The sequence below is a fragment of the Corylus avellana genome, chromosome ca6 (genome assembly GCF_901000735.1).
Source record: "Corylus avellana chromosome ca6, CavTom2PMs-1.0".
Taxonomy (NCBI): Eukaryota; Viridiplantae; Streptophyta; class Magnoliopsida; order Fagales; family Betulaceae; genus Corylus; species Corylus avellana.
In genome coordinates this window covers 24,124,395-24,151,352 of record NC_081546.1, presented here as the reverse complement: position 1 = coordinate 24,151,352, position 26,958 = coordinate 24,124,395, and the positions used below count along the sequence as shown (strand labels likewise).

General features: G+C 35.7%; 4 protein-coding genes across 4 annotated transcripts; all 4 read right to left on the bottom strand.

Annotated features, from left to right (window-relative positions):
• Window positions 1-212: 212 nt before the first annotated feature.
• LOC132185421 (CASP-like protein 4D1) lies at window positions 213-2,178 on the bottom strand. The gene is made up of 3 exons (XM_059599197.1): window positions 2,012-2,178; window positions 1,191-1,320; window positions 213-422 (listed from the first exon to the last, which is right to left on the bottom strand). Exons 1-3 carry the CDS (start codon window positions 2,176-2,178, stop codon window positions 213-215), a joined length of 507 nt encoding a protein of 168 aa, XP_059455180.1.
• A 2,990-nt stretch (window positions 2,179-5,168) lies between these two features.
• Window positions 5,169-7,111, bottom strand: LOC132185420 (CASP-like protein 4D1). The gene is made up of 3 exons (XM_059599196.1): window positions 6,954-7,111; window positions 6,242-6,371; window positions 5,169-5,360 (listed from the first exon to the last, which is right to left on the bottom strand). The coding sequence occupies exons 1-3, from the start codon at window positions 7,109-7,111 to the stop codon at window positions 5,169-5,171; spliced, it is 480 nt and encodes a 159-aa protein (XP_059455179.1).
• A 1,304-nt stretch (window positions 7,112-8,415) lies between these two features.
• On the bottom strand, window positions 8,416-9,131 carry LOC132185786 (uncharacterized). The gene has a single exon (XM_059599573.1). It carries the CDS (start codon window positions 8,878-8,880, stop codon window positions 8,575-8,577), a length of 306 nt encoding a protein of 101 aa, XP_059455556.1. The 5' UTR covers window positions 8,881-9,131; the 3' UTR covers window positions 8,416-8,574.
• Window positions 9,132-19,642: 10,511 nt separating this feature from the next.
• LOC132184163 (transcription repressor KAN1-like) lies at window positions 19,643-26,958 on the bottom strand. Its single transcript, XM_059597678.1, has 6 exons — window positions 26,019-26,958; window positions 25,835-25,911; window positions 25,269-25,314; window positions 24,750-24,894; window positions 20,423-20,516; window positions 19,643-19,972 (listed from the first exon to the last, which is right to left on the bottom strand). The coding sequence occupies exons 1-6, from the start codon at window positions 26,680-26,682 to the stop codon at window positions 19,865-19,867; spliced, it is 1,134 nt and encodes a 377-aa protein (XP_059453661.1). The 5' UTR covers window positions 26,683-26,958; the 3' UTR covers window positions 19,643-19,864.

Sequence of the window (26,958 nt, the reverse complement as noted above, 5' to 3'; positions counted from 1 at the left end):
CCTTGTTAGCCTTTTATTGGCAAGTTTATTATTGTTTACTTTGATGATATTCAAACTTGCTTGGCTATTAGTAAAAGTCATAATAATAACAATAATAATAATAATCTTACATTATTTAAAGAAATGCAGAAAATATTTAAAAAGAAAAAGAAAATAAAAAAGCATCAGCCTAGAGAATGGTCTCAATATTGCTAAAAGAAGGCAAGATTAAACTAATCCAAACAATCCTCTACTTGCTGCTTCGACTGATGGATGAAAGTACTGAAACTACAGCCATGCAAACAGTTGCCCCCTAATAGAACACCGGTTGCAATAATTGCTTTATCCAAGAAATCATCAGCTAGATTGTCTACGTTTCTTTTGAATTCAACAGAGATGGCAAAACCAGCACCAACAGCTGTGGCCAGGAGCAAGCTGATGAGCTGTGAAATCAAATGCTTAATTATATTTTGTTGATAATAATGATACTAATTTAAATAATATTATTAATAAACTTGGCACTCGGCTATATTTTGGGATAATTAAACAGAAAGTAGAACCAAATGCAACACATTAACAACAATCAAGTTTTGTCCAGCTTCTCTCTCTAAAAAAAAAAAAAAAAAGGAAAGCATAGACAAATTTGAGGGAAACAGTAAGGGAATTCTAAGAGAAAGTAAAGTGAACAGTCTTTAAGGATACCTGGAAACCATTTATGTCTTGATAAGATAAGGGATAATTTATACGAGTAATTCTAAATACTTATTTATCATATACGATTGGGTTGACGTGGCAGTGCCCATCATCCCTTAGATTTTTATTTATTTTTAATTGTGTTGTCACATCAGTCCAATAATATGAAAGCAGAATAGGAGATGGGTATATCCGTATATAACATTACTCTTTTTCATTATAATTTATTCAAAAAGTATTTAAAAGATTATCCGTAACCAATTTCCTTCTATTCGCTCAATTAACTAATTGGCTACCAAAAATGAAAAATATGCATAAAACCATTTTGAACTATATTTTTCTACTCAACGGTATAAACTCACAAATCAAATAAATTTACTAATGACCATTATAATATATAAGAGATAAACAGAAAAGGAGAAAAAAAGGGAAACAAAAAAAAAAAAAAAAAAGGAAAAAGGACACTTGAGTTTCAGGGAGGTAAGGCAATATATGGTTGACTAGTAAATTTTAATTACCTTGTCTCCGTAGAAGTCAAACTCTGGAAAGCATCCGTTTAACCTTTTTCCTTTGATTGCATAGTAAATAGCAAAAGGTAACTGTAATAAGGTGTAGACTGCACCTATCGCTGCAATGGCAACCGCATACCTGCCAATGTGTTTACCATAGACCAACCAGAATTCAGGTAAATGTAGAGAAACCAAAGATATTGTTACTCTGGAACATAATTAATACTAATGAGTCGATTTATACAAGACTAAAAGGACAACAAATTGTTGTATATATATATATATATATATATATATATATATATGATTCATGAAAAAAAGCATTAAGGGTGGTGGTTCAATGGCTGTAAGACAATTCAGATCATGTTGTTACCTAAACATTAGGGCATGAGTTAATTCGAATCATGCAATGAAAATCTTCATACTTGATTAATCAGTGTAAATCACTTTGGGTCTTATTGATGTTTAGTTAGGCTATAGTTCAATCGAGCGTGAAAAAACGCTCGTAAACAGGTGTTGTTAATGGTCCTGCACCACACTCAAGGAGGTTAAAAGTAGGAGGGGGTGGCTAGAGTGGCTACTCTACTTGAACATGACTAATGACAGTAGGTGCTTAGATAATGGAAACCATAAACGCTCATCACTCAAGTCAGGAAACTTGAGGGATAGCTTGACCCAACCTCATCATGACACGAGTGAAACCCAAAATGATCTACACAAATAATGCATGAGAATTCCAGAATTCCCATTGCGACGACTACCCTTGATGGTACTTAATTTGTTTTTGATTATGAAAGATTAATATGTATCTGCCGATGGAGCAATATTACCTGTATGCGATGACATCCTTGAAGCTGAAGATGGTTACTTTGGAATCACCATCCAATCCCAAGGTGATTTTGTCGGTAACAAATAATCCGATACAAGAAAGTAATTTCGCTAGAGTGAGGATCCTTAATACCAGGGACGAGATTGCTATACCTCTGTTCTTCTTCATCATTCAATTATTCCTTAATTAATTACACCCTTCTTATTCCTTCACTTTGCTTAATTCCATGCATGTTTCCAAACAAGCCTTTTTATACACGGATTTGAGCCGACTCTCTCTCTCTCTCTCTCTCTCTCTCGATTATGTCGAGCTAGCAGCTCCGTCTGCACTGTATATGTTGTTTACAAGGGCCGCCCTTGTCGTATTTGCCGATCAAACGCCAACTTTTTAAAGGCATTGTTAATCCTATATAAGCTGTCGTTTTGTTTCCCACAGGGAATACCGTAATAGGTGACAGATTTGTTAGCTGTGATTAATGATGCATTGATGTTGCTGTCGTGGATTACTTCTTGTTTTGTTTTTTTATTAACTAGAATATTGATATTATCATGACCTTTCATGGTGATTCTCACCTTACCATTTGGAGCAACAAAAAGTTGAAGGCTTTGAATTTATAATTCCCATTGGATATAATACATTGAAGACTTTGGATAAATAAAGTTTTTAAGAGAATAAGGTTAGTATAAGAATATAATTTTTTATTTTTTATTTATTTTTATTTTTATTTTTTAAGAAAAGTTGCATTTTTGACACACTTTGGTAGTTTGATGTACCACCTTAGCACACTTTAAATTTCATGAGGCAATAAGGCAATTTAAAAAACGGTTGTTAGTTCAAGAGGCTTTTTTTTTGTATTTTTCCCAAGAAGAAAATAAACCACTAGGGCATGATTCAAATCCCGCAAATGAGAATTTTCATTTTTAATTAGTGTAAACCACTTTGTTTTTTATTGATGCCCTAATGAAATTAGGTCAAGTATGACTTAGTTGGACTTGAAGAAGCGTCTGCGGTTCCCACCGTCTATGCTCTTCTTGTGCGGCTTCTAGCGAGTAAATGCTACTATTTTCACGCCCAAATAGAATAGTTACAATTGGTCTCATCCACCTGCCATTTTTAATTAGAAAAGAAAAGAAAAAAAATGAACCAATGCAATAGAAAAACAAAGCACGTTAACATGGTTCTTTCATATGAAGGAATAAAATAAACACAGCTCCAGGGGAGAAATCAATTTTATTTATTTATTTATTTTGTGTTTGGGGTCTGAACCTACATAAATAAATAAATACATGTCAATGTGTGTGTGCGTCAATTTATGACTTTATGTAAAATAAAAACAGACAAATCTTAAATTTAATTTTTCAATAAATCATCTCATAATTATATATAAACATTACATATCTATAAAATAATCTATATTGTACTTGTGTTTTTTTTAAAAGCTATAAGCATATAACTTATTGCTTCCTTGTTTTGGTCCAAGCACCGGTGGAAAGCTGGAAACCATTTGGGGGGTGAAAAGTTAATATTGATGGGACTATGCTATAGAAAATAGTATATTTATTGAGATTATAAAAAAATTCAGGGTGGTAAAGAACCCCAACAATCCGCCACTGTCTTACCAAGAAACAATTAATAAAGACGCTCGGTCTCAAGAGAGAGTGATTGTGGAGTCCCACATTGCTTGAGTACGAGAAATATGATGTACCTATATAAGAGCATGCTCTCGAAATGATATTAACTAGGCCTTTTGGGGTAAGGTAATCCCAATAACAAAACCGCACAGGCCGAGGCCTAAAGCGAAAAATATCATACCAATTAGCATTGAGTTGTAAAATACCTAGGCAAATTTGATAGAGAGATAAATAACTTAGATAGAGGGAGTAGAAGGAGAGGGAAGATTTGGATCATCTTCCTTGGTCAAATCTCACAAAAGCGGTTGGTCTTGGACTAGAATCAACCCATAGACACTCTAGTCGGCCTTATTATTTTTTTGAGTTTTCCCTACATTTAGGAAGCTACTGCTAGTACTTTAGGGACTGACGTATGGTGGCTACTCAAATAACAGTGCTCAAATTGAGGGTTATTACATGCTAGGAGTCACCTCGTTAGTCGCGCGGTACACTACACCATAGGCCTACCAACAATTAAACAGACTGTTTTTTTTTTTTTTTTTCCCTGGTGTTATACTCAAAAGTAATGAAGAGAGACTTTGTTTCCTTATCATACTCGATTAATGAAAATTAACAACAAACCTTCTTGTTGGAAAGCGAAACATTGTAATTCACATACCAAACAACTTTAAGAGTTGTTTAGAAATTTAGGAGTGGCAATTTGTGTTCACATGTCGGGTTCGAATTATGTCAAAACATGTATATAAAATTATAAAAGTCAACTCTAATCCTATCAACTCAAACCTATTAATTTCGTGTTTGGTTCATGTCAAATTTGTAGATTGGGTTAAAAATTGTCAGCCTTAAATATCTTGTGTCGAGTTTTAGGCCGTGACGAAGTATGGGAATAAGACCATATAGGTTAATTCTAATCCGAATCATTTAATTTAACGAGTTATACTCCTCAACCCTAACTCGCCAATTTTATATTCGATTAATGTCAAATTCGCAGATTGTGTCAAAAATTTACAGTCATACTTTGAATGGCATTTCTTAATCGATGTATCTTATATATCTTGAATCTAAATTTATTATGTGTGAGTCTTATTCGAATCAAACCAAGTGATGAATTAGAAAACTGCTTGTATGAGCTAGTGGCTTGTCAATTGTCATGCTAGCGCGCTGTTCTGTCTTTACAATACAACAGGCCAGAGCATTATGAGAGTAATGGCCCAATGCCTTCAACCTTTTACTGGCAAGTTTAATTATTATGGTTTACTTTGATGATATTCTGCCACCCATTTAGCAAGGCATCGATTCAAACTTGCCTGGGTATTAGTAAAAGTCATAATAACAATAATAATAATAATAATAATCTTTTATTACATAAAGAAATACAGAAAATATTTAAAAAAGAAAAAGAAAATAAAAGGCACCGGCATGAGTAGAGACTTCAATTTTTTTATTATTATTATTATTATTATTATATTTAAAATGGTCTCAATATTGGTAAAAGAAAGGCAAGAATAAACTACTCCAAAGAATCCTTTACTTGCTGGCCCGACTGATAAATGAAAGCACTGAAACTACAACCATGCAAATAGTTGCCCCCAATAGAACACCGGTTGCAATAATTGCTTTATCAAAGAAATCACCAACCAGACCGTCCACGGTTCTATTGAACTCAACAAGGACAGCAAAACCAGCACCAACAGCCGTGGCCAGGAGCAAGCTGATGAGCTGTGAAATCAAATCCTTAATTATATTTTGTTGATAATAATTTAAATAATATTATTAATAAACTTGACAAGCTAAAGTTGAAGCTGATGTGATAGTACCTGTTACCCATTTGATTTTTTTTCTTTTTAAATAAAGGTTGATCCAATTCAAAGGATTGATAGGTACTATTATATCAGCCAAATAATATAAGAGTGAGATAGCAGAGGATGACTATATAACATTACTCTTTTTCATTATAATTTAGTCAAAAATTATTTAAAAAGTAACCAATTTTCTTTCCCTCGCTCAATTAACTAATTGGCTACCAAAAACGAAAATGTTCATAAGATCATTTTGAACCATATTTTTCTACTCGATCTGCGGAATAAACTCACATCAAATAAATTTACCAATAACCATCATGATCTATATATAAGAGATTAATAGAAAAAGAGAGAGAGAGAGAGAGAGAAAAGAAAAAGAAAAAAAAAAAGAAAAAAAAAGAAGACTAGAGTTTTAGAGCATTAATTAATTTCCATTGAACTCTTTATTCTTTATTTAAAATTTGGTTTAAAAATTCACATTTTTAAGTTTAACTAGCAACTTTTTAAAAGCACCATACAATAATTAAACTCTCTAAATCTCACTATATTTTAAACTCTCTAAATCTCACTTTATTTTATTTAAATATAATTATTATTTTAACTTTATTCTTTTTTATTCTCGAAAGCACCCATGTGGAGAGAGAGGGGAGGAGAAAAGGGAAATAAATATTAAAATGAGATAGGGTACTGGAAGATTGTTTCTCCAAATAATTGTTTCTCCAAACATCTGGAGATGTCACTGTGGATCCTCTTAAGGATCGGAGGGCAATGTATGGTTGACTAGTAAATCTTAATTACCTTGTCTCCGTAGAAGTCAAACTCTGGAAAGCATCCGTTTAATCTTTTTCCTTTGGTTGCATAGTAAATAGCGAAAGGTAACTGGAATAAGGTGTAGACTGCACCTGTTGCTGCAATGGCAACCACATACCTGCCAATGTGTTTCCCATAGACCAACTAAAATTCAGGTAAATGTGATGATAATAAAATGAGAGCAAGCAAAGATGTAGCGCTAGGAGATGAGTTCGACTCATGCAATGAGAATTTTCATGTCTGATCAGTGTAAATCACCTTAAGTTTTATTGATGTTCGGTCAGACTACGGTTTAATCGAGCTTGAAAGAACACTTGCGGTCAGGCTATAGGTAGGTCATGCACTACGTACAGTCAATGAGGTTTGTAGGAGATGGTGGTTACTCTATTTGAACGTGACTAATGACATGAGGGGCTTAGGTGGCAAGAACCGCAAATGCTCACTCAAGCAGACGGACTTGAGGGATAGCTTGACTCAACCTTATCATAACATCAGTGGGACCAAAAATAATTTACACTAATAAAGCATGATGATTCCCATTGCAAGAATCAAACCCATTCCCAAGTATTTACCTAACTACATAAAAATTATCTTAAGGCCACTTAACGACTACCCTTGATGGTACTTAATATGCCTTTGATTATGAAATTAAGAATATATATATGTATCTGCCGATCGATCGAGCAATAATATTAATTACCTGTATGCGAAGATATCCTTGAAGGTTGCTTTGGAATCATCATCCAATCCCAAGTTTATTTTGTCAGTAACAAATAATGCGATAGAAGAAAGTAATTTCGCTAGAGTGAGGATCCTCAATACCAGGGACGAGATTGGTATACATCTGTTGTTCTTCATCGTGCAATTATTCCTTAATTAATTACACCTTCGATCTTCCTCCTCTTAATTCCATGCATCTTACCAAGCAAGCCTTTTTATATACAACGTAGAGCCGACTCTTTCTCTCTTTCTCTCTCGATCGGTTTTGTCAAGCTAGCAGCTCCGTCTGCACTGTATATGTTGTTTACAAGGGCTGCCGCCCTTGTCGTATTTGCCGATCAACTTGACAGATTTGTTTACAACGGCAACTTTTAAAGGCGTTGTTAATCCTACATAAGCTGTCGTTTTGTTTTCCCACAGGTAATTGGTGACAGATTTGTTAGCTGTGAATGATGATGTTGCGGTCATGGATTAGTACTTCTTGTTTTTGTCTTTTATTAACTAGAATATCGATATTATCATGAATTTTCATATTGGTGATTCTCAGCTTACCATTTGGAGCAACAAAAAATTTAAGGCTTTAGATTTATAATTCCCATTGGATATAATACATTGAAGACTTTGTCGATTAATTGACTGTTACTTATTACTTGATTGAGAGAAATACATTTTAGTAGAGAAATTTCAGTATTTTGGACTTTGATTCTTTTGAGAATATTTGCTTTTCTTGTAGGAGTGCAAATAGTCAATTATGTCAGCTCTAGGGGTGCCGGGTATTGTTTGGAAAATATCATTCCACCCTTAGATACTGTTCATATTTTGATGGGAAAAAGAAAAAATGAGAATAATGATCTGTATAGAAAAGTGAAAAAGTAATATTGAATAGTGAAAAAAAAATTTATTTTATAGTGATTTTTTTATTTGAATATCAATAAAAAGTAAATGATTTAATATAAAAAATGAAAATGTTTTGGTTATTAATTTTTTTGAAGAAAAAAAAAATGTAAATAGTATTTGGGGATGACTTCTCAATCGTACCCACGTTCCAACGGGAGGTTCAACAAGTTCTCTATAGATTCCTAGCTAGTCATACAGGGGCGGACCCATGTGTTAGGGTAGGGATGAATGTCCCCTCAAAATGTTTACAATTCTTTATAAAATATACACATTTTATGAATTCGTCTCCCAAAAATTAACATATTATGTGTTATTCCATTTGTATTTTTTTTCTTAATCATCTTCATCACATCTTGTTTTCCCTCCTGGGTCCCAACTATGCATTAGCCAAAAGAAAGATGATGGCTCTTTGTACAGTATGTGATCATGAACTCTATCAAGTTTGTAATCCATATCTCAATTGTGTAATCAATATTTAAGCTTCCTGATCAAGCGTGCAAATATTGTGCTGAATGCTATAAATGGCAAGAACCTGAAAATATTTTAGAATATTTCCGCCATTAATTAATCAGTGCTGAACAATTAGCCTTTACATGAAGGAGCAGGTGGCTAACTGTTTTTCCAGCTCCATTAACATCATAATTAAGCTAAGCATCATCAACGTTAGCTTGGTGTACAAGGTACTTAATTAGGAGTTAAAAAGCTCATGGCAAAGAAGCCTTATTAGTAGTTGATAAAGAAGAACACATAATCTTTTTGATTAGCTCAACAATGGAAGCAGCCGGATCAGCATGTGCAGCCACCTCTCTAAAGGTTGCATGCACCCTCAGAGCAACTTCAACTCCAACGCCAAGCCGCGCCTGCTCATCTTTGACGGCTTCTTCGCAGAGGCCGCAGACCCAGTCCCCGCCAAACCGCTCCCGAACCCAGCCGATGTAGCCGGTGGTGCACTCCTCCCAAATGCCGCAGCATGCACACTCCACCCTCTTCACCACCTCATCACTTGCCATCTCTCTCTCTCTCTCTCTCTCTCAATTAAACACAACATTCAATATTCTCGTTGCCTTGCTTTTCATGCCTGCTATTTATGGAAAGTATATCTTTAATTGTTTTCTTGCATGGAAAGTAAAAAAGAAAACTCCAACAGGGGATGGGTATGGTAATGGAGCTGAAATGATTGAAGTCTCGTGAAGTAAACTGAATTGATTACAATCCCTATCGATCCCCCATGCACCTCTTTCTTTTTGGCGCTTAGTGCTTGAAAGGGGGCTTAACATAGACAGTATGATATCCCCCGCCATAAGTATCTAGCTCGTACCAATTATTAAAAGGATCATATGCTTTTTTGACTCAAATTGTCTTCTTCTATCTATAGATTCTATACTCTATATTATTCCATTTTATATTATATATCAAGATTATATATATGAGTCAATAATTTGGTAATTGCAATCCATGTGCTTTTTTTTTTTTTAATTATTTATTTATTTTTTATGAACAAAAAGGGTAGACTAGAGAGAACAATTGTGACTATCTTATATGAACGTAACCATAGTACGTAGCACCTACCGACTGAGAGCAGCACATAAGGGATTTAGACAATGAGAACCGTAGACGCTCCCTCAATTAGTCTGACTAAGCATCTAGCTCTATCAGTATTAATGAGAATTCAATGCGACTAATACTAATTAGATATATGTAAGGATTCTCTATTGTAAAAATTTAAATTCACGTCCTAATGTATGTATTGATCATTTAAAAATTTTCTTAAACCATTGAGTCATTACCTTCACGGTGCAATCTATGTGCTTAGATGGTGCAATCCATGTGCTTATAGATTGAATGAAAGTAGGATAGAAATGCATTGAAAGTTGTGACACCCGAGCGGCTAATTTATTGAACCTATATACCTCTCTTTTGTCAGTACCTCTCACCTTTTCCCTTTTTTTGCACATATTATATATATATATATATATATATATATTCTAGAAGATAAAATCTTAGTCAGTATCATATCTCCCCTTCATGATTGGTTCCGTTGATAATATTTTGCAGAAGATTTTTTTTTTTTTTTTTTAGTAATAATGTGTGAGTATTTAATTTATAAGTTGAGGTAATATTTTAATTTATTTTTTAAAAAAGAGTAAGAAATTGTCTTAAAAAACATTGTAATAAGTTAAAAAGATATATAAAGAATTGAGAAGTGAGGACCCCCACAGTACGTAGGCATGCAATTAATGTAGAGCCATGTGAATTCATTAGAAATCCTGATTTTTGGCGTGGCTTCGTTCATCACTCAATCATGGCTCACGTGAATATGATAGATATCACAGACATCACATGGATGCATAGTAACTTAGGATGGCTCTGGGCTCGAGGATATATATATATATATGGATTAATTTGATTCTCTTTCTCCTCTCAGATTGCCTTAAATTTCTCTCTCTCTCTCTCTCTCTCTCTCTCTCATAGAAATTCCAGCATTTGTTATTTTTTCAGTTTGCTTGCCTAAAAAAATTGTTTACGTTCACATAAACCGCTAGCTGTAGCAGGATTTTTGGATGCTGGAACGGGTTGACGGGGTTCTAACAGAACCGTGAAAAAATTTATGCAGATAACTCAACTCATAAAACTGGTTTAATAAAAAAAAATTGTTTATTCTTGATAAAAATGCTCAAGATCTTGTCTAAAGATAATGTGAAATAATTTCTTAACACTCTCCCTCACGTGCAGGCCAGTATTTTTTTTGGTCTTTGTCACATAATAAGTAGTGTGGGCCTTATTCGTCCTGTGATAGACTCTGATATCATGAAAAAATTTATACGCCTAACTCATTTCATAAAACCGATTCAATAAGATAGCTTTCTTTCATGGAGGATGGCCGGAAAACCTCCTATACTTAAGTTAATATTTATGAGAACTTGAGAGGAAAGGAGAATACTTCATTTTTGGGATGAGTGCCCTTTTAAATAGAGGCTTTTGAATATGGTTTATAGATGTTTGTCATGTGGCGGGCAGCCAAACCTATAATTATTTTTCATGTAGTCGATATGTCTCATGGGACATATGGTAAATTTATCTTATCACCATCGAATATTCTTTTATTTATTTTCCTAAAATAAAATTTTAATATTACGTTTTTTTTTTCCTAGCAAAACAAGAGAAGGAAGAGGACTACAAACATGAAGACAAAATATAAAATTTTAATGCCTGCAAAGTTTAGAGAGCATCTCCTTCTAAAAGAAATGTGGGCGCCATGCATGGGCTTTAGTTTTAACAGGCCTATAGAAGTCGGCCCACTGAAGCCCAGTCTATTTACCTCCAACCTTGCTATGCTGATGTTCATAACCCGAATTCCTTGATGCATGTTTTTTACCATAGCCCATTATATCTTTCTTGCTAGCAATCAATTTGTTTTTTTTTTTGGGCGATAGCAATCCATTTCTTGCCGCCTCAGACCTTCCTTGAATCTCTTCACCTCCTCTACTCTAATAACATGTGCAGAGTGCTAATCCTAATTCTAATTTTTTTGTTTTCTCCCCTCAATAAATAAAGTGAAATATTTAATTAAAATTGAAAGTAAAATGATGCAGATAGACTTCAAACTCAAAATTTTCTAAAACCATGTTAAATTATTACTTAGGGAAAAATGCAGTTTACCCCCTGAAGTATAAGGGGTTTTTCAATTTTAACCCCAAAGTTCAAAAATTGGCAATTTAAACCTTCCGTTTAATTTTTTCGTCAAAATGTACGGAAATCTATGAAATTACATCATTGCCCTCAGGCTTTTTTTAAAAAAATTTCATCCAATTTAATGGAAAAATTAAACGGAAGGTTTATATTGTCAATTTTGAAACTTCAGGGGGGTAGATTGCCAATTTTTGAACTTTGGGGTTAAAATTGAAAAACCTCTGAAACTTCAAGGGGGTAACTACATTTTCCCCTATTACTTATTCTAAAAACTTACACTAACAAAAAAATCGTAAATTTAATAATCTATTGATATTCTACTCATTTGCAAGAAACTATATAAGTCAACTCTAACTGTAACACCCTAGTCCCATATCAGGAAGATATAAATAATCTACATAAAGTGTGTAGTTTATAAGAGATAGTCATAAGTGTTAAGTTTCACATTACCTAATTATTAGGTGGAATTGGGTTTATAAGGAACTCTAGGGAAGTTCCAAATTAACTAATCATTTTGAGATCATAGTGCATATATAGTTATGCGCTTTTTCCTTGGTCGTTACAAATGGTATCAAAGTTACTTAATAATGTCAGGTCATGTGGTACTAGAGTACGACATGACATGGCCATCGCAAGGATGTCAGGAATTTAAGAGGAGACGTTTGTAACACCCTAATCTCATATTTGGAAGAGATGAGTAACCTACATAGAGTGATAGTTTATGAGAGATAGTTATGGGTTTGGGGTAAACCCAATGACAAAACTGTGCAGGCTGATGCCCAAAGCAAACAATATCATACAACTTGGAGCAAGTTATTACATATGGTATCAATTATCAAAGTCGAAACTCAACCTGAGGACATGCATAAGCCTATGAGGGTCGCCAGAAAAGATGTTAGGTCCCAAGAGGTGGTGATTGTGGCATCCTACATTGCCTGTGTGTGAGAAAAATAGATGCTCTTATATAGAGCATGCTCTCTCTAAATGGTATGAGACATTTTGAGCTAAACCCAATGATAAAACCGTTCGAATTTAGTCAAAAGTAGATAATATCATATTATTTTGGGCGGGGTGTTGGGTCATAGTTCTCCACTCTAACCCATTAAAATCATGATAATATGTTTCTCGTTTGAACTTGTATCTGCTGTATATATATATTGTAGTGCCCAGCACAATGTATTCATTGAAAAGAAAAGTCTTATAGTAATATTGCAATCTTTTCATGTTATTAGAGCCTTACTAGCTCACGCTTTAATTTTTCCTTCTTTCACCTCTTTACTCGATCCTATGGCTCCCTCAAACACACCTGCAACTACCTCATCGTGGTCTCCTCCTAATATTGCTCAGATGGTCATGTGCAAATTGCAGGGACCCAATTATATAAGCTGGACATCACAATTTGTTCTAGCCGTGAAAGCCAATGAGCTTATGGGTATACTTGATGGAACTGAACCATCACCTTGCTTGGTTTTGAACGACAAGGATAGCCAAGTTGCCAATCCTAAATATGTCCTATGGCAAAGGAAGGATCCATTCCTCCTCAACTTCATCAATAGCACTTTGGTAGACACCGTTTTGGCAACAGTCTATGGGTTGACCACTTCGCGCCAAGTCTGGATGCACCTAGCTACCAAGTTTGTTTCTAAATCTCGCTCAAGAGTCAACTATCTTAAGTGAAGATTCGGTCTCTATAGCAGGGAACCAAAACCGGCATTGAGTACCTTCATGATGCCAAGTCATGGGCTGATGAATTATGAGTCGTAGGTAAACCCATTGATTATGATGACCTTATCTCTTTCATCCTTAGCGGTTTAAACCCTTCCTATAATGCATTTGTTACTTCTTATTCTCTTGTCACAAGAGATAACTCTCTAACCTTTGAAGAATTTTAGGTTGAACTTTTATCGCATGAAATTATGCTTGACAATCAACACCAAGCCCTCACGGCAGAAGCTAGTAATCTAGCATTCTTTACTCAAAAACAAGGAGCCCCACAATACTCTGGCAAGAAGAAACACGGTGGGCTAGCCAAGTTCAACCAACATCATAATCATCCACCACCTCGCAACAATTTTCTCAATAAATCTAGAGGTCCAGTGATACCTCTCTCGGGTGGGCAACCAATATTTTCAAGTGGACAGCGACAATAGTATCACCATTCGGGTTCTCCATCTCAACCATTTCCAGGTCATCAGCTTCCAAGGTCTCCTTGCCAATTATATGGTAAATCCAATCACAGAGCCTTGGATTGTTATCATAGAATGGACTATGCCTATTTTAAGCCAGACATCCACCCGCACAATTGGCCGCCATGGTAGCTCAAGCTAATGTCGCTCAGGATAATAATGAACCTTGGTTTGCCGACAGTGGGGCCAATGCCCACATCACTTTTGACCTTGAAAACTTGTCCATTAAACAACATTTCAAGGTGATGAAATTGTGGCAGTCGGTAATGGTAATGGGCTACAAATTCACCATTCTGGTTCTTCCACTTTTCAAACTCCCACTTCTCATGGCAATTTAAATAAAATCTTGCGTTGCCCAAATGTTTCAGCTAATTTGCTCTCCATTAATCGTTTTTGCATTGATAATAATTGCTACTTTCTACTCACGGGTTCCTATTATATTGTAAAGGACATCCTAACGGGAGTAACACTGTTGGAAGGGCCGAGTGAAGTCGGCTTGTATCCCATCTATATGAAGAAAATTTCATTGAATAAACGCCATGGTCTCACAGCTCTTCTATGAATAAAAGCCACATTTGATGTATGGCACTCAAGACTAGGACACCCTGCTGACCCCTTTGTTCAAAAGCTGATCACTACTCAATGTCTACCACTTGTTGGTGGCTTAGTACAATCACATGTTTGTTTATCTTGTCAGTTAGGCAAAGGCAAGAAATTGCCCTTCGGTGAGTCTACTCGTGAGTCTATTTCTTCCCTAGAACTTATTCATTCCAATGTTTGGTCTTCACCCATCCTGTCCAATGATTGTCAGTATTATATCATTTTTATTGATGACTTTTCAAGGTTTACTTGGATGCATCCCATTAAACAAAAATCTGACGTTTTTCATTACTTTGTTCAATTTAAGCGCCTTGTTGAAAATTTATTTTCTTGAAAGATTAAAAAAATTCCGAAGTGATGGTGGGGGTGAATATATGTCACGACAATTCACCTCATTTTTAACAAATAATGGGATCTATCACCAAGTTACTTGCCCTCATACCCCCGAACAAAATGGAATTTCAGAGAGAAAACATAGACATATTATTGAAGTTGGTTTGTCCCTTTTGGCTCGATCTCATCTAAGCTCACAATTTTGGGTCGATGCCTTCAAAACAACAATCTACTTAATTAATCGACTACCTTCACCAACTCTAAAAACTATGTCTCCATATTTCAAATTGTTTAAAAAAGAACCTGATTACTCCAACTTACGAATTTTTTGGTGTGTTTACTACCCTCTTTTAAGACCATATGCATCACACAAGCTTAGTTTTGGAGTAAACAATGTATCTTTATTGGCTATAGTCCCAACCAACGTGGCTGTAGGTGTTTAGACCATATTTTTAAAAGAATCTATGTTTCATGGCATGTCATATTTGATGAAGGCTTTTTTCCTGCAAGGGATACACGTACAGCTGCTCAATAGCCCTCCACAGTTCCTCCAATTTAGGTATGCCCCACTTTTCCCTCTCCTGAGTCTAATTTACATTTTATTATAACTGCTCCACTTATCCTAGCTCCACAATATCAAGACCCCTCTTCTCTTCCTTTACCTGATTCTCCTTCCAATAATATACTTCAAGGCCCACCTATACCATATACCCCAGCACATTCCACTCCATAATCCCCATTGCCCTCTCCTTTGCATGTGAGTCCTAATTCCACCTCACCTCTATCTCCCCCTCTAAGTGAACCTCCCGTGCTTGATTTAAACTCCCATAAGAATCATCCTTCTCCCTCATCTCTCCCTCCCTCTCACACAGACGCAGCCCAAGAGTTGGATTCCAGCTCCACCTCTCTTGTTGATCACGTGTTGCCCAGTACCCCTCACAGCCTTCCTAGTCCTTCCTCTCTTGGGCCTTCATCTACCCATGAGTCTACTCCTCATCCACAGCCACTAGAGCTGGGCACGGGTTGGGGCGGGACGGGTATTGGTTTTTTCCCATCAGACCCGCACCTTGCGGGTTTGAGATTTTCCAACCCGCCACCCGAGCCCAATGACCAAGATCCGCGCAGGCCGGGTATTTGTAGTGCAGGTTAAATAAGTATAGGTTTTGCGGGTTTGCAGGTCGGGTGAGGTTTATTTACTCCGACCAAAAAGAAAGAAAAGAAAAAAATATAAACAATTCTGATGAAGCAAACAGTAAAGTCGAAAAAATTGACAAACCACTGTTACCAGAAGAAACAAATGTCACCAGGAAACAACTACAACCCATGATCCACTCCCATAAGCAAGCCATAACCTAACAAAATCCAAAAACACCCATTAACCAAAAAAGCGAAACCCACAACCGCAACTGATCCAAAACACATTCTTCAGCAAAACCCACATATCCATGATTTACCAGAAAACTAAGCAAAACCCACATTTTATTTCACAAAACAAATCAACACTAACACAAAAATTTGACCCAAAAGCTCGTACCTTCTGGCCATTTGGGAAATTATTTAAGAATATTTCTTTCTTTCCTTTCTTTTCATCTTTCCCAAGAACCAAATAGAAAAGAGAGAGAGAGAGAGAGTACCTTTATGAGATTGAGAGGTCAGAGGCGAAAGTGAGAGATCTAGAGGCGAGACTCGAGATCGAGATGGGTCCGATGGGAGATCGAGAGATGCAGTCGTGCGGTGCGGGGAGTGAGATGGGTCCAAATCGTCCGATGGGAGATCGAGAGCCGAGAGGTGCGGTTGACGGTCGTGCAGTGCGGGGAGTGAGATGGGTCTGATGGGAGATGAGATCGAGAGGACGAGAGGTGCGGTCTCGTGCGGTGTGGCTAAGTCGAGCTGACGGTTGTGTTGAGGACTTGACTCTTGAGTGCTAGGTGAAAGGGAGAAAGCCGAATGGGTCTTTAAGTCTCTTAAGTTTTGGGTTTTTTTTTTTGGTGTTTTAGCCTTTAGGAGCGGGTAGGAGCGGATTGGGGTGGGTACCCGTATAGGTAATATTCGTAAACCCGAAACCCGCCCTGCCCCGTACGGGTTGGATATTCTCAACATGAACCCGCAAAAATAAACACTAAACCTGCACAGGGCAGGCCCGGTGGGGTTTACAGGTTGGGCGGGTTTTTGCCCAACCCTAACAGCCACGACACTCCATGGTCACCCGGTCTCAGACTGGGTCCCTTAAGCCTAAACAATTTTCTGATTATTCCTTATTTTACTGCACTAAACACTCATATCGTGCCTTTAGCTCTCTCCTCACTGAAATTGAACCCACTAGGTTCAGCCAAGCCCAATCATCACTTGAGTGGCGTTTAGCTATGCAGGAGGAGTATGATGCACTCCTCAAAAATAAGACATGGACACTCTGGCCTAGACCACAACACCAAAATTTGATTCGCAATAAATGGGTCTATAAAATCAAAAGCAAGCCCGATGGTTCCATCGATCGATTTAAGGCCAGGCTTGTAGCTAAAGGGTTTGATCAAAGGAGTGGCATTGACTATTCCGAAAAATTCAGCCCGGTAATCAAACTAGCCACTATTCGGTTGGTCCCAATCCTTGCTATGCAATTTGATTGGAAAGTGAAACAATTAGATGTCTCCAATGCCTTTTTGCATGGGACACTTGAGGAGGATGTTTTTGTGGAACAACCACAAGGCTTTGTGGACCCACAATTTCCTACCTTTGTTTGTAAGCTCCATAAGGCCTTATACAGTCTCAAACAGGCACCTAGAGCATGGTTCAATAGGTTGTCTCTCTCCCTGCAAACACTTGGTTTTTCTGGATCATTGGTTGATTGCTTACTGTTTGTGCTTCACTCTCATGGTATTCTCATATTTTTATTGGTCTATGTTGATGACATCTTGCTTACAGCGAAACAACACATTTGCTATTTCCTCTCTTGTCTCTGCCTTGCAGCTAGAGTTTCCCCTCAAGGACCTTGGGGATCTAAATTACTTCTTGGGTATTGAGGTTTCCCGAGACCCGGATGGTCTTCACCTCCACCAGACAAAATACATCACCGAGCTGCTCCACAAGTCAAGTATGATTGGTGCTAAAGCCTATTCTGCACCGTGTATCTCTGGCTCCAAACTCTCAGCCTCGTTTGGTGAGCCTTTATCCGATCCTAGTGTGTATCGACAAGTGGTGGGTGCTTTACAATACTGTACTCTTACACGCTCTGATATCACATATTCTGTCAATCAACTTTGTCAACATCTTCACTCTCCAACAACTTCGCATTGGACAACTACGAAGCGGGTACTTTGATATCTCAAGGGTACTTCTAATCATGGGTTGAAATTCACTAACGGTCCCCTCCGCTTGGAGGCTTTTTGTGACTCTGATTGGGCTGGTAACCCTGATGACCGCTGCTCCACAACTGGCTTTGGCATTTATTTTGGCTCTTGCTTAATTTCCTGGTGCCCAAAAAAGCGAACGGTTGTGTCATGATCCTCCACTGAAGCGAAATATCGTGCCTTGGTCATGACTACAGCTGAAGTCTATTGGCTTCGTATGCTTTTTCGGGAACTTAAAATTCCCTTATCAACGGTTCCCACAATCTGGTGTGATAATATTGGTGCACTCGCCCTTGCCTCTAATCCCTTCTACCATCCTAGAACCAAGCACATTAAAATTGATTATCACTTTGTCCGAGAGAAGGTCATCAACAAGGACATTTTTCAGTTCGATATTTGTCCACTCATGATCAAATAGCCAACATTTTTACAAAGGATCTCTCTTCCTTTCGGTTTATGTTTCTTCGTAACAAGCTCATGGTGCTTCCCTCCCCCGTGAGCTTTAGGGGGGGGCTGTAAGCTAGAACAATCACAACATACAATCAGCCACCAATCATGAAGCAAATCACGACAATCACACCTTGGCTGATATGGTGAATTAAGGAGCAACGGCTATTCCAGCCAAGTCAACAAAAGCTGCATTTGGATAGCTTCATTTGAATTAGGAAGGACAGCCAACCGAATGAGCTAGCAGTTCACGCACAACTCATACATGGAAAGAAATCAACTCAGCCATCATATTGTGTATCACTCCTTACAAGGAAAATCCTTCATAAAGAAATGTGTGTAGTTATCTGTAATTAATATGTTTCTCGTTTGAACTTGTATCTGCTGTATATATTGTGTAGTGCCCAGCCTAATGTATTCATTGAAAAGAAAAGTCTTACAATAATATTGCAATATTTTCATTTTATAAGTCCATAGACTGTTGTTGAATGGGGAGGTGCAAGCAAAGCAAGATTTTGTATCAATATTGAATATAATTCTTCTTTCTTTCAAGTGGATAAAGGAAGGAAGGTTATCCTAAGCCTGCAAAAGGGTCTCAGAATATGCTCCACTTAAGGTTACAGCTGTTGTAACATATCTTTCACATCGTATCTGGTCACTAGATTTGAAACAGTGTGACATTTGTTTGAGTAGGCCAAAAGGGATCACCCTGTGGGTCACACTGCATCCCGCAATTGCGACAACACTCAAATCCACCTATTACAGCGGATTTATCTCAATCTGAAAAGCTGATGCTATAAATTAATTAACGTAACGTGGTTACCTTGTGTGAACATGATATATATTACAATATATTCCAGGCCCCATCTTTACAGCCGGAGCTTTTTAAGCTTATTCTTGATGATCAGGCAAATCTATAAAAACGGATTTGAATGCAGAAATGACATAAAGAGACCACAAAAGTCAAATTTTCACACTCTAATCACATAAAATGACCCCACCAAAAAAGGGTAATTAATGGAGAGAATAAATAAAATAAATTAAAAAAAAGCCATATAATTATGCACCATTGAAATTTGATTCCTTCTTTTCTTCTGCTTTTTTTTGCTTCATTGATCATATTCAAGACATATTTAACTAATCATTAATCACTTAAAAAAAAAAAAAAAAACTAATCATTAATCACATCACCTCACAATTACCAAGTGCAGCTTGAGCTAGCACAAGTATGTACACATCACATCATATGGCAAAAAACTTATAGAAGATGATTTTTTTCTTCTTTTTTAGTTTAGTGGCTAATTAATTAACCCACTGTACCTATATATATATATTTAGTGCCTGTTTCTTGCCATGAAAATACTAAAACAATTAGCCAATAATACTAACTCAAATTAGTCATGTTCTTTGCTGTGCCAGTCGGGTCTTCCTAAGGTGAACTCCAAGCTTGGATTCTTCAAGCTTGACCCTTTGGAGTTTATTGATTGAGTGAAATCACTTCCCTGCCACAAGTTTAGAAACTTATATCAATCATTTTTAGGTCACAGAAAAAAAGAAAAAAAAAAAAAGTATAATCTGTGCTTGTTTTTGTAATTCTAAAAGTTGTCTCCCATTATACCTTTATGTCATATCATAATATATAACTGTTTCAACTAAAAATTAAGCAAAAAACACAATCTAAAAAGTTTTATTAGATTTGATAAATCCTAAGGTATACCAAAAGCAAGGTTGAGCATATGGCATTAATACACATTAATGGACATGTTTGCTGGAGCTAGACATTCACATGATTGCATGGATTCGATATAATATGGTACATATTATATTCTAGCTAGACTAAATAAGCATATATATTCATATATATGCAAGCTAGCTGGTGCATGCGTGTGCGCAGATGATATATATAATAAATTAATTGCCTTTAAAAGGTATCACTAGCTTTAGGTGGCTACCTCAAATTGGTCTCCAGATCTTTGATGAGATGGCAGTGTTCCTGGTCTTAATCTATCCAGATTCCTTGAATTGGATTGCAACCATGCTCCTCTACTGCAACAATTCCATGAGATAATTAAATAGTTATTCTTCAATTATTCTGCCTACAAATTCCCAATGAACACCACTCTTACTACAATTGTTAATTGAATCATCAATCCAAGATCAACCCTAAATGTAAAATGCTGAGAAACATCAACTAAGAGGACCTTCTAAGAAATTAAGAGCATAATTCAATGTATTCAAAAATTCATTCAACAAAATCAAAGCACCATGGAAAAGTCTTTTGTCTATCATTTCAAACCACTCAAGGATGAACTCCACTGTGCCGTCAAAAACAAGTAATTATATATAAGTTCTTAAGTATCACAACCTAATCTGGATGATGATCGAATTCAAGTAGTAACGGGACAGCAATTCTTTAAGCAAATTAACACTGAAAATCTTTTCTTGTTTCCATGAATGAACAGAATGCACCAGGCCTTTAGCTTTGATATCAATCCATGCAGGTTAAGCCAATATACGAGGAAATATGCAGAAAGAGAATGAGCAAGAAGCTAAACACTAACTATATATAGAAACCAGGGAGGGAGGGAGAGATATAATTTTTATGTGTTGAAGATGTGGATTTTTTTATAAGTACTTCCTAATAAAACTTGCGAATTAATCTCAATGAATATGTTAGCATCATAACAAAAGTTATGCACTTATGCAAACAATTACAACTGTAACTTTTTTTATTCTTCTTCTTTTTTAACCTAGCTCAGTTGTATCAACAAAGATTAGTTGCCAAGTAAAATAAATAGGGGATGGAATCATGGAAGCAGAAGGAACATGTTCATTACATGCAGTAGTGCTGGGAAAAGCTAGTAAAATATGCCCAACCAAGTCAGAGAATAGACAAGTGAAAGCATTAACGATGGGGTCATTGCGAATTCAGGCATGTAAGTACTGATTCTTGCAGAAAGATTCTAAAGTATGTTTAGCTGCTAGAGAAGCATGAGAGTTATAGTAAGAAGATTCCTGAAGACTAGGGTTATTAGGGATATCATTGTTAGCAGCTGGATACTAACAATGACAGTTTATTAATTAGGGACGGCAATTAACAAGAGAAGAAGAGAAACACAGTAACTTTATGTGACACCCCAGAAACTTAGATCCATTTTGGGGAGATATATTGCATTTGCGATGGGCAGATTATAAAACAGCTCATAAGTCGCTTACTACACAAGACCGAACTTTATAAATGATTATGGGGAACATAGTACTCTAATTGTAACTTGACTAGTTATTTTAGAATGATAGTGTAGATGTGACTAGCATTTTTTTTTTTTTTTTTTTTACTTTTATGTGGTTACACTCATGCTTGTGATCTCCATGAAGAATGCTTTAAAATAGCCCACCCTAATCCTCGGGTCCAACATTTGTTGTATATACAGAGAGGAAATTCTCCAACATTTTAGAAAAAACCAAGTAAGTTCAATGATTTTTTGACAATCTTTAATGGAAAATGCTATGTGATATTCCGGTGTTCTCATAGTCCTAAAAGGATATTATTTTGTAAGAACCAAGTGAAAAAAATATAAGAGCTAGTTTCTTTTTTCATTTTTTATAAAATAATATTTATGCCACCTATGACCAAGAGAATACTAGGAGATTACCTAGTGTTCCCTATCTTTAATATCTTTAGGATGGTCCATATGGTATTTAAGCGACTTATAGTTTTGTATAAAATATGCATGTGGTCCTTATATTATGAATTAACTATATATCCGTACAATATATAATGGATTACAGGCAAACACTCGATGAAATCAAAAGGCATAACTATTAAAGCTGCATTGCATAAAGACACTCATTTTTAGAATTATAACAATTTCTTTTACAAGCTAGTAGCTAGAGTCCTTTATGTGGATTTCAAATCATTAATCAAAGTTATAATTAAGGAAAATGCATAGCATATAATTGCTGGAAGACATGTTCGGATATTATCTTAAACAAAATTCTAGCTAATCAAAAACAATATTTTGTTAGACTTGATCAATATTATTTTTTGGAAAAACATGGAAAACAATAAAATAAAAAATAGAACAAAACATATTTAAACCCCACTAATAACAATATGATTACGAAACTTCATGAATTATATATAATAGTCAAACATAACACTCAAATTGCTGACCTAAAAACATAACCGGCAATTATACTTATTTAATTATAAGAGTAATATTAGAAATCACATTTTATTCTAACTACAACTATCTTGCAATGCTGATCATTGGACTAATCTTTGTCACAAAAAAAAAAAAAAATTAAAAAATTAAAAAATCAATAGTTAATTGAAACTGCCATTTCAGAATAGTGAGATAACTGTAGACTGCTTATAATTATCAAGCATATATAACACTCACTAACTCAAGTCTGAAATAAACCTAATGATGCTCCCACACTAAGGCCTTGTTTTGGTGTGTGTTTGAGGGGTCTAAAAGTGTTTTTCACACTCAAAAAGTCCGTTAGAAGAAAATATATATATATATATCCGTTTCGTAAAAAAAAAATTGAAAACGTTTTTAAGGGTCCAAAAAGGTTAAAAATGGCCAAAACGCTTTTTTAAAAAAATCTTAAAAATAAAATTATTGTCAAAAAAACACTTTTTAACTTAAAAGCTCTATTTCTCCACAAAAGCTAATTGACCTGATATACCACAAAAGCTATTATAGTATATTACACCTTCCTGCTTCTTCTTATTAATGTCAAGTTACCTTTATGGTGTAAGAGCCATTGAAGCATTCTTCTTATCAATTCCAAGAACCATTGAACTTAGCATTGCAATTAATGCTTTGTACCTTGAACTGTGTTACAAATGATCAACTTGTACAAAATTTTGAAAAAGCTTTTAAACGAATCCACAACATGAATTAATGTACAGCTTTGGAATTATTAAGTTGTTTGCCTAAAAGAATAAAAAGGATAAAAATTAATACTCATATCCAAGAGAAAAGATAATAGAGGGATGTGATAAAGTTAAAAGTCCAATATTGGGTGGGTGCATGGGTGTTTAAGTCCATATTGATTACTTAGATGAGATTGTATAAGTGACTTAAAAGAACTCTAATTATAACATTAAATTCCCTATGTCATGACAAAAAGGGTGGTACTAACTCTTAAATATTTTTTAAGGCATTAGTTTCAAAACATGGTTTTAATAAGGGTTTAGCTGCAAACAAGAAGTCCACAAAGAACATGGAAAAATGCAAAAAAAAATAAAAATTGCATACATTATTTTGTACATTCTAATGAACTATTCAGACTAACAGGAGGACAGTATGACCTATGGAAGGATTTTACACCCTAAATGGAAGGATTTACACAAATGCCATTTTCTTTATGATCGAAAAATAATGCTATACATCAAATGACTCTAGTGTTATATACATAATTCAAATCCATAATATAAAAATTGCATACACTATTTTGTTATATACTTGTTAATTTATAAGTGTTTCAATTATATTAGTAAATTGAAACATGGTATCTAGTAGTATTATATATATATTCATCATCTTTATTATCATTACTCTCTGATTTCCCATGTTTTAGTTGATAATATATATAGTCTAAGCGCTCAGTCAAAGTAGGAGACAAACCACAACTTTAGGCTTTAGCTAATGATGATATACAAAGTGAAAGTTGGAAGTAATGTGAGTAAAAGTGATGGAAATCTTGGGCAAAAGAATATGAAGAAAAGGGTAATAATCCTAGTAGCTGACAGTTGAGTGCGAGGTGTATTATAATTATAATTATAATGTCAACTAGCTAATTAAAGGGAAAAGATCATCATCAAGTCAAAGAAGTGCTGTGCTTTTCAAAATATGTAAATTCCTTTTGAGAATATATAGGAGCCTTTTTTTAGTGTAAAGGGTAAATAACATAGAAGTAGTTACAAATTAATATATATGGGATATCATGAAAAGAAGAGGAAAAGGGTTTTGATGAGTCGCATTTAGCTTGTAATTTTCCAAGTTCCAAGGTTGTTTTCTTAACCTAAAAGAAAGTTGATTCAAAGCCACATGGATTGTGAAGAGGAAAGCAGAGAAAGAAAGAAAGCAAATGAAAAGCGAAAGCTGCCAGAAAGAAACTCTTTTAAGTTTCAGAAAAAAGACAACCTTGTCTGGAGATTTCCAAAGCTAAAGGCACTACTCATGCATTGAACTCAATGAGTACAATCAACCTCAAACAATACCAGTTAATGCAGAGAGAGAGAGAGAGAGAAAGAGAGCTAATTACCTTGAAGGGTTACTCCAAAGATTAGAAAGGTATCCCACTTCATGTTCTAAAGCTGCATTTGAAGCTTTTTTTTGACTTTGTAAATAGTTGTCGTTATGATGTGGAGCTGGGGGTGTGTTCAAGAAATCTTCATCTCCAGATCCATCTGATACAAGCCTCGAAAAATTAGGTCAAGATTGTAATATATGCATTCAAAAGAATACTTTTACTTGATTTGGAGTTTTTCTTACGTATTATAAATTGCATTTTAATCACCCATGTATGTTGACACTTGAACTAATCTACATCTCACACACAAAGAATAAAGAAAAGCTTCAACATTTTTTTTTTTTTTGCAGCTTTAAACATGTCATGCATATATAAATATGTACATGTAAGGCACATACGTACATCTGCAATTATAAATATACTAATTGTGAAGCATAAAGCAAAACGAGGAATATTTTAATAATTCAAACTTGTAGCGGAAATCAGGGAGTTAAATAAGGGCAACAAAGATGGCTAAGCAATGTGAATTACCTGAGGAAGCTGCAGGTTTGTCAGTGTTCTTAACAGTCCGATACATCTGCCAAGCAATTAAGCAAATATTATAAAACAAGAAAACACCATTAAATAAAATAAATTAAAAGTAGAAACAAGAAGAAAAAAAAATGTAATAAAATCCCAGTCAAAAAAAAATATCAAATCAGATGCTTGGCTTTCTGGATTTTTCTTGGTTTCTTTAATAGCCACGAGGTTGATGTTTGGTAAGGTCAGTAATTGCTTCTATTATTGAGAAATGATGGCTACTTTTTCTCTCTCTCTCTCTAAAAGTAGAAGTTGTCCTGTTTCATAAAGAACAGACTCAACTGTTCATTCATTCACTGACTTCATCGGCCCCTGTGCCACATGGATTGACAAAGTCTTCACTGCACCTCCACACCCAAATTTCTTAGAATTTTCAAAATATGGCTTATTTTAGATGTGCAGATGAGATTAACTAAATTTATGAATTTCAGAATCTTAAATTAAAAAAAATTTGTGGGAAATATCAGTCTGATAGAGAGAAAGAGAGAAAAGAAAGAAATGGGCGTTTTCAGCTGTACCTGTAAATGGCTCTTGACATGAGCAAGTGTTAGATCTTTTACATCCATGAGCTCTAAAACTGACTTTGGAGTAGCCCCTAATAGTGAACAATACAATTGCAAACGATCAAACCAAAAAGCTCAAGAAAGAAAATATAGGTTAAGAAAATAGTAGAGAGAGGGGTCTGTATATATATATATATACTTTCATGGCCACCAAGGAGCTCTACAGCATGGACAAAACGGGCATGGAGAGAAGTTGTCCAACGCATTCTTGGTGCCCTCATATTCCTCTTACTCTGCAGCTTTGGCATACACCTTGATCTCATAAACCCATTTGAGAAATCTTGCTGAAACTGCTGGGGTCTTAGAGTCTCCATGGTTATCCCATTATACCTCGACATGGCTTCAAAACCTGAAGGAACACGACAAGGCCTGAAGGAGGAAGCACAAGATGGAGGATACGCTGCCGTTTGTGTGAAGCGATCCAAAGGTGAAAACGGGAAGGAAGAATTATTGTAAACCGGAATTCCCTTTATGGCCTTGACAGTTGCCCCCTGATGATCAGAAACATTAAGAAGTGAAATCCCACGATTTATGTGAACCTGTTGATCCGCTGCGGTGAGGAAGTTTCTTCTCCATGGACTCTCGGCCTCCAAAGCGGTTGATAGAGAGAGGTCGGTGTCAGCTGGTCTGATGGAGATGGAGCTGTCGCTGTGTGATTTCTGCCAAATATCGAAGCTGGAATCGGCTTCATTCGTGGCGGTGCAAATTGAGGAAGGAGCACTCTTTGGAGGGCTTATGTGGAGTGAAAGATCAGGAATCTGATGCAAAGAAGAGGGTCTCTCAAAAACCTCTTTCCGAGACATTTTTATTATTCTCAAGCCTCCTCCCTCCACTTAGATTTTAAGAAGAAGAATATCCGAGTGATTTTTTGTAGAGCAGGGAGAGAGGAAAAAAGGAAGACTTTTTTTTTTTTCTTCTCTTCTTCAAGAAACAGACATCCTCAGAGAGAAAGAGAAATAAAGAATAAGAGAAAATAAAAATGGAACAGATAGAGAAGGAGAAAGATTTTGGTGTGTGTTCCTCCTACCTCGAGAGTATATATAGGAAAACGACACTCCAACAGAGGCTCTGTCTCTCAC

What these genes read in the sequence shown, in the direction of transcription:
- LOC132185420 (XM_059599196.1), bottom strand. Translation starts at nt 7,111, where the DNA reads ATGAAGAACAACAGATGTATACCAATCTCGTCCCTGGTATTGAGGATC. An exon ending in AAGGATATCTTCGCATACAG is followed by an intron (nt 6,372 to 6,953) that starts GTAATTAATATT and finishes ACACATTGGCAG; the next exon opens with GTATGTGGTTGCCATTGCAG. An exon ending in TTGACTTCTACGGAGACAAG is followed by an intron (nt 5,361 to 6,241) that starts GTAATTAAGATT and finishes TTGATTTCACAG; the next exon opens with CTCATCAGCTTGCTCCTGGC.
- LOC132185421 (XM_059599197.1), bottom strand. Translation starts at nt 2,178, where the DNA reads ATGAAGAAGAACAGAGGTATAGCAATCTCGTCCCTGGTATTAAGGATC. An exon ending in AAGGATGTCATCGCATACAG is followed by an intron (nt 1,321 to 2,011) that starts GTAATATTGCTC and finishes ACACATTGGCAG; the next exon opens with GTATGCGGTTGCCATTGCAG. An exon ending in TTGACTTCTACGGAGACAAG is followed by an intron (nt 423 to 1,190) that starts GTAATTAAAATT and finishes TTGATTTCACAG; the next exon opens with CTCATCAGCTTGCTCCTGGC.
- LOC132185786 (XM_059599573.1), bottom strand. Translation starts at nt 8,880, where the DNA reads ATGGCAAGTGATGAGGTGGTGAAGAGGGTGGAGTGTGCATGCTGCGGC.
- LOC132184163 (XM_059597678.1), bottom strand. Translation starts at nt 26,682, where the DNA reads ATGTCTCGGAAAGAGGTTTTTGAGAGACCCTCTTCTTTGCATCAGATT. An exon ending in GCTCCTTGGTGGCCATGAAA is followed by an intron (nt 25,912 to 26,018) that starts GTATATATATAT and finishes GTTCACTATTAG; the next exon opens with GGGCTACTCCAAAGTCAGTT. An exon ending in CTTTGGAGTAACCCTTCAAG is followed by an intron (nt 20,517 to 24,749) that starts GTAATTAGCTCT and finishes GAATTGTTGCAG; the next exon opens with TAGAGGAGCATGGTTGCAAT.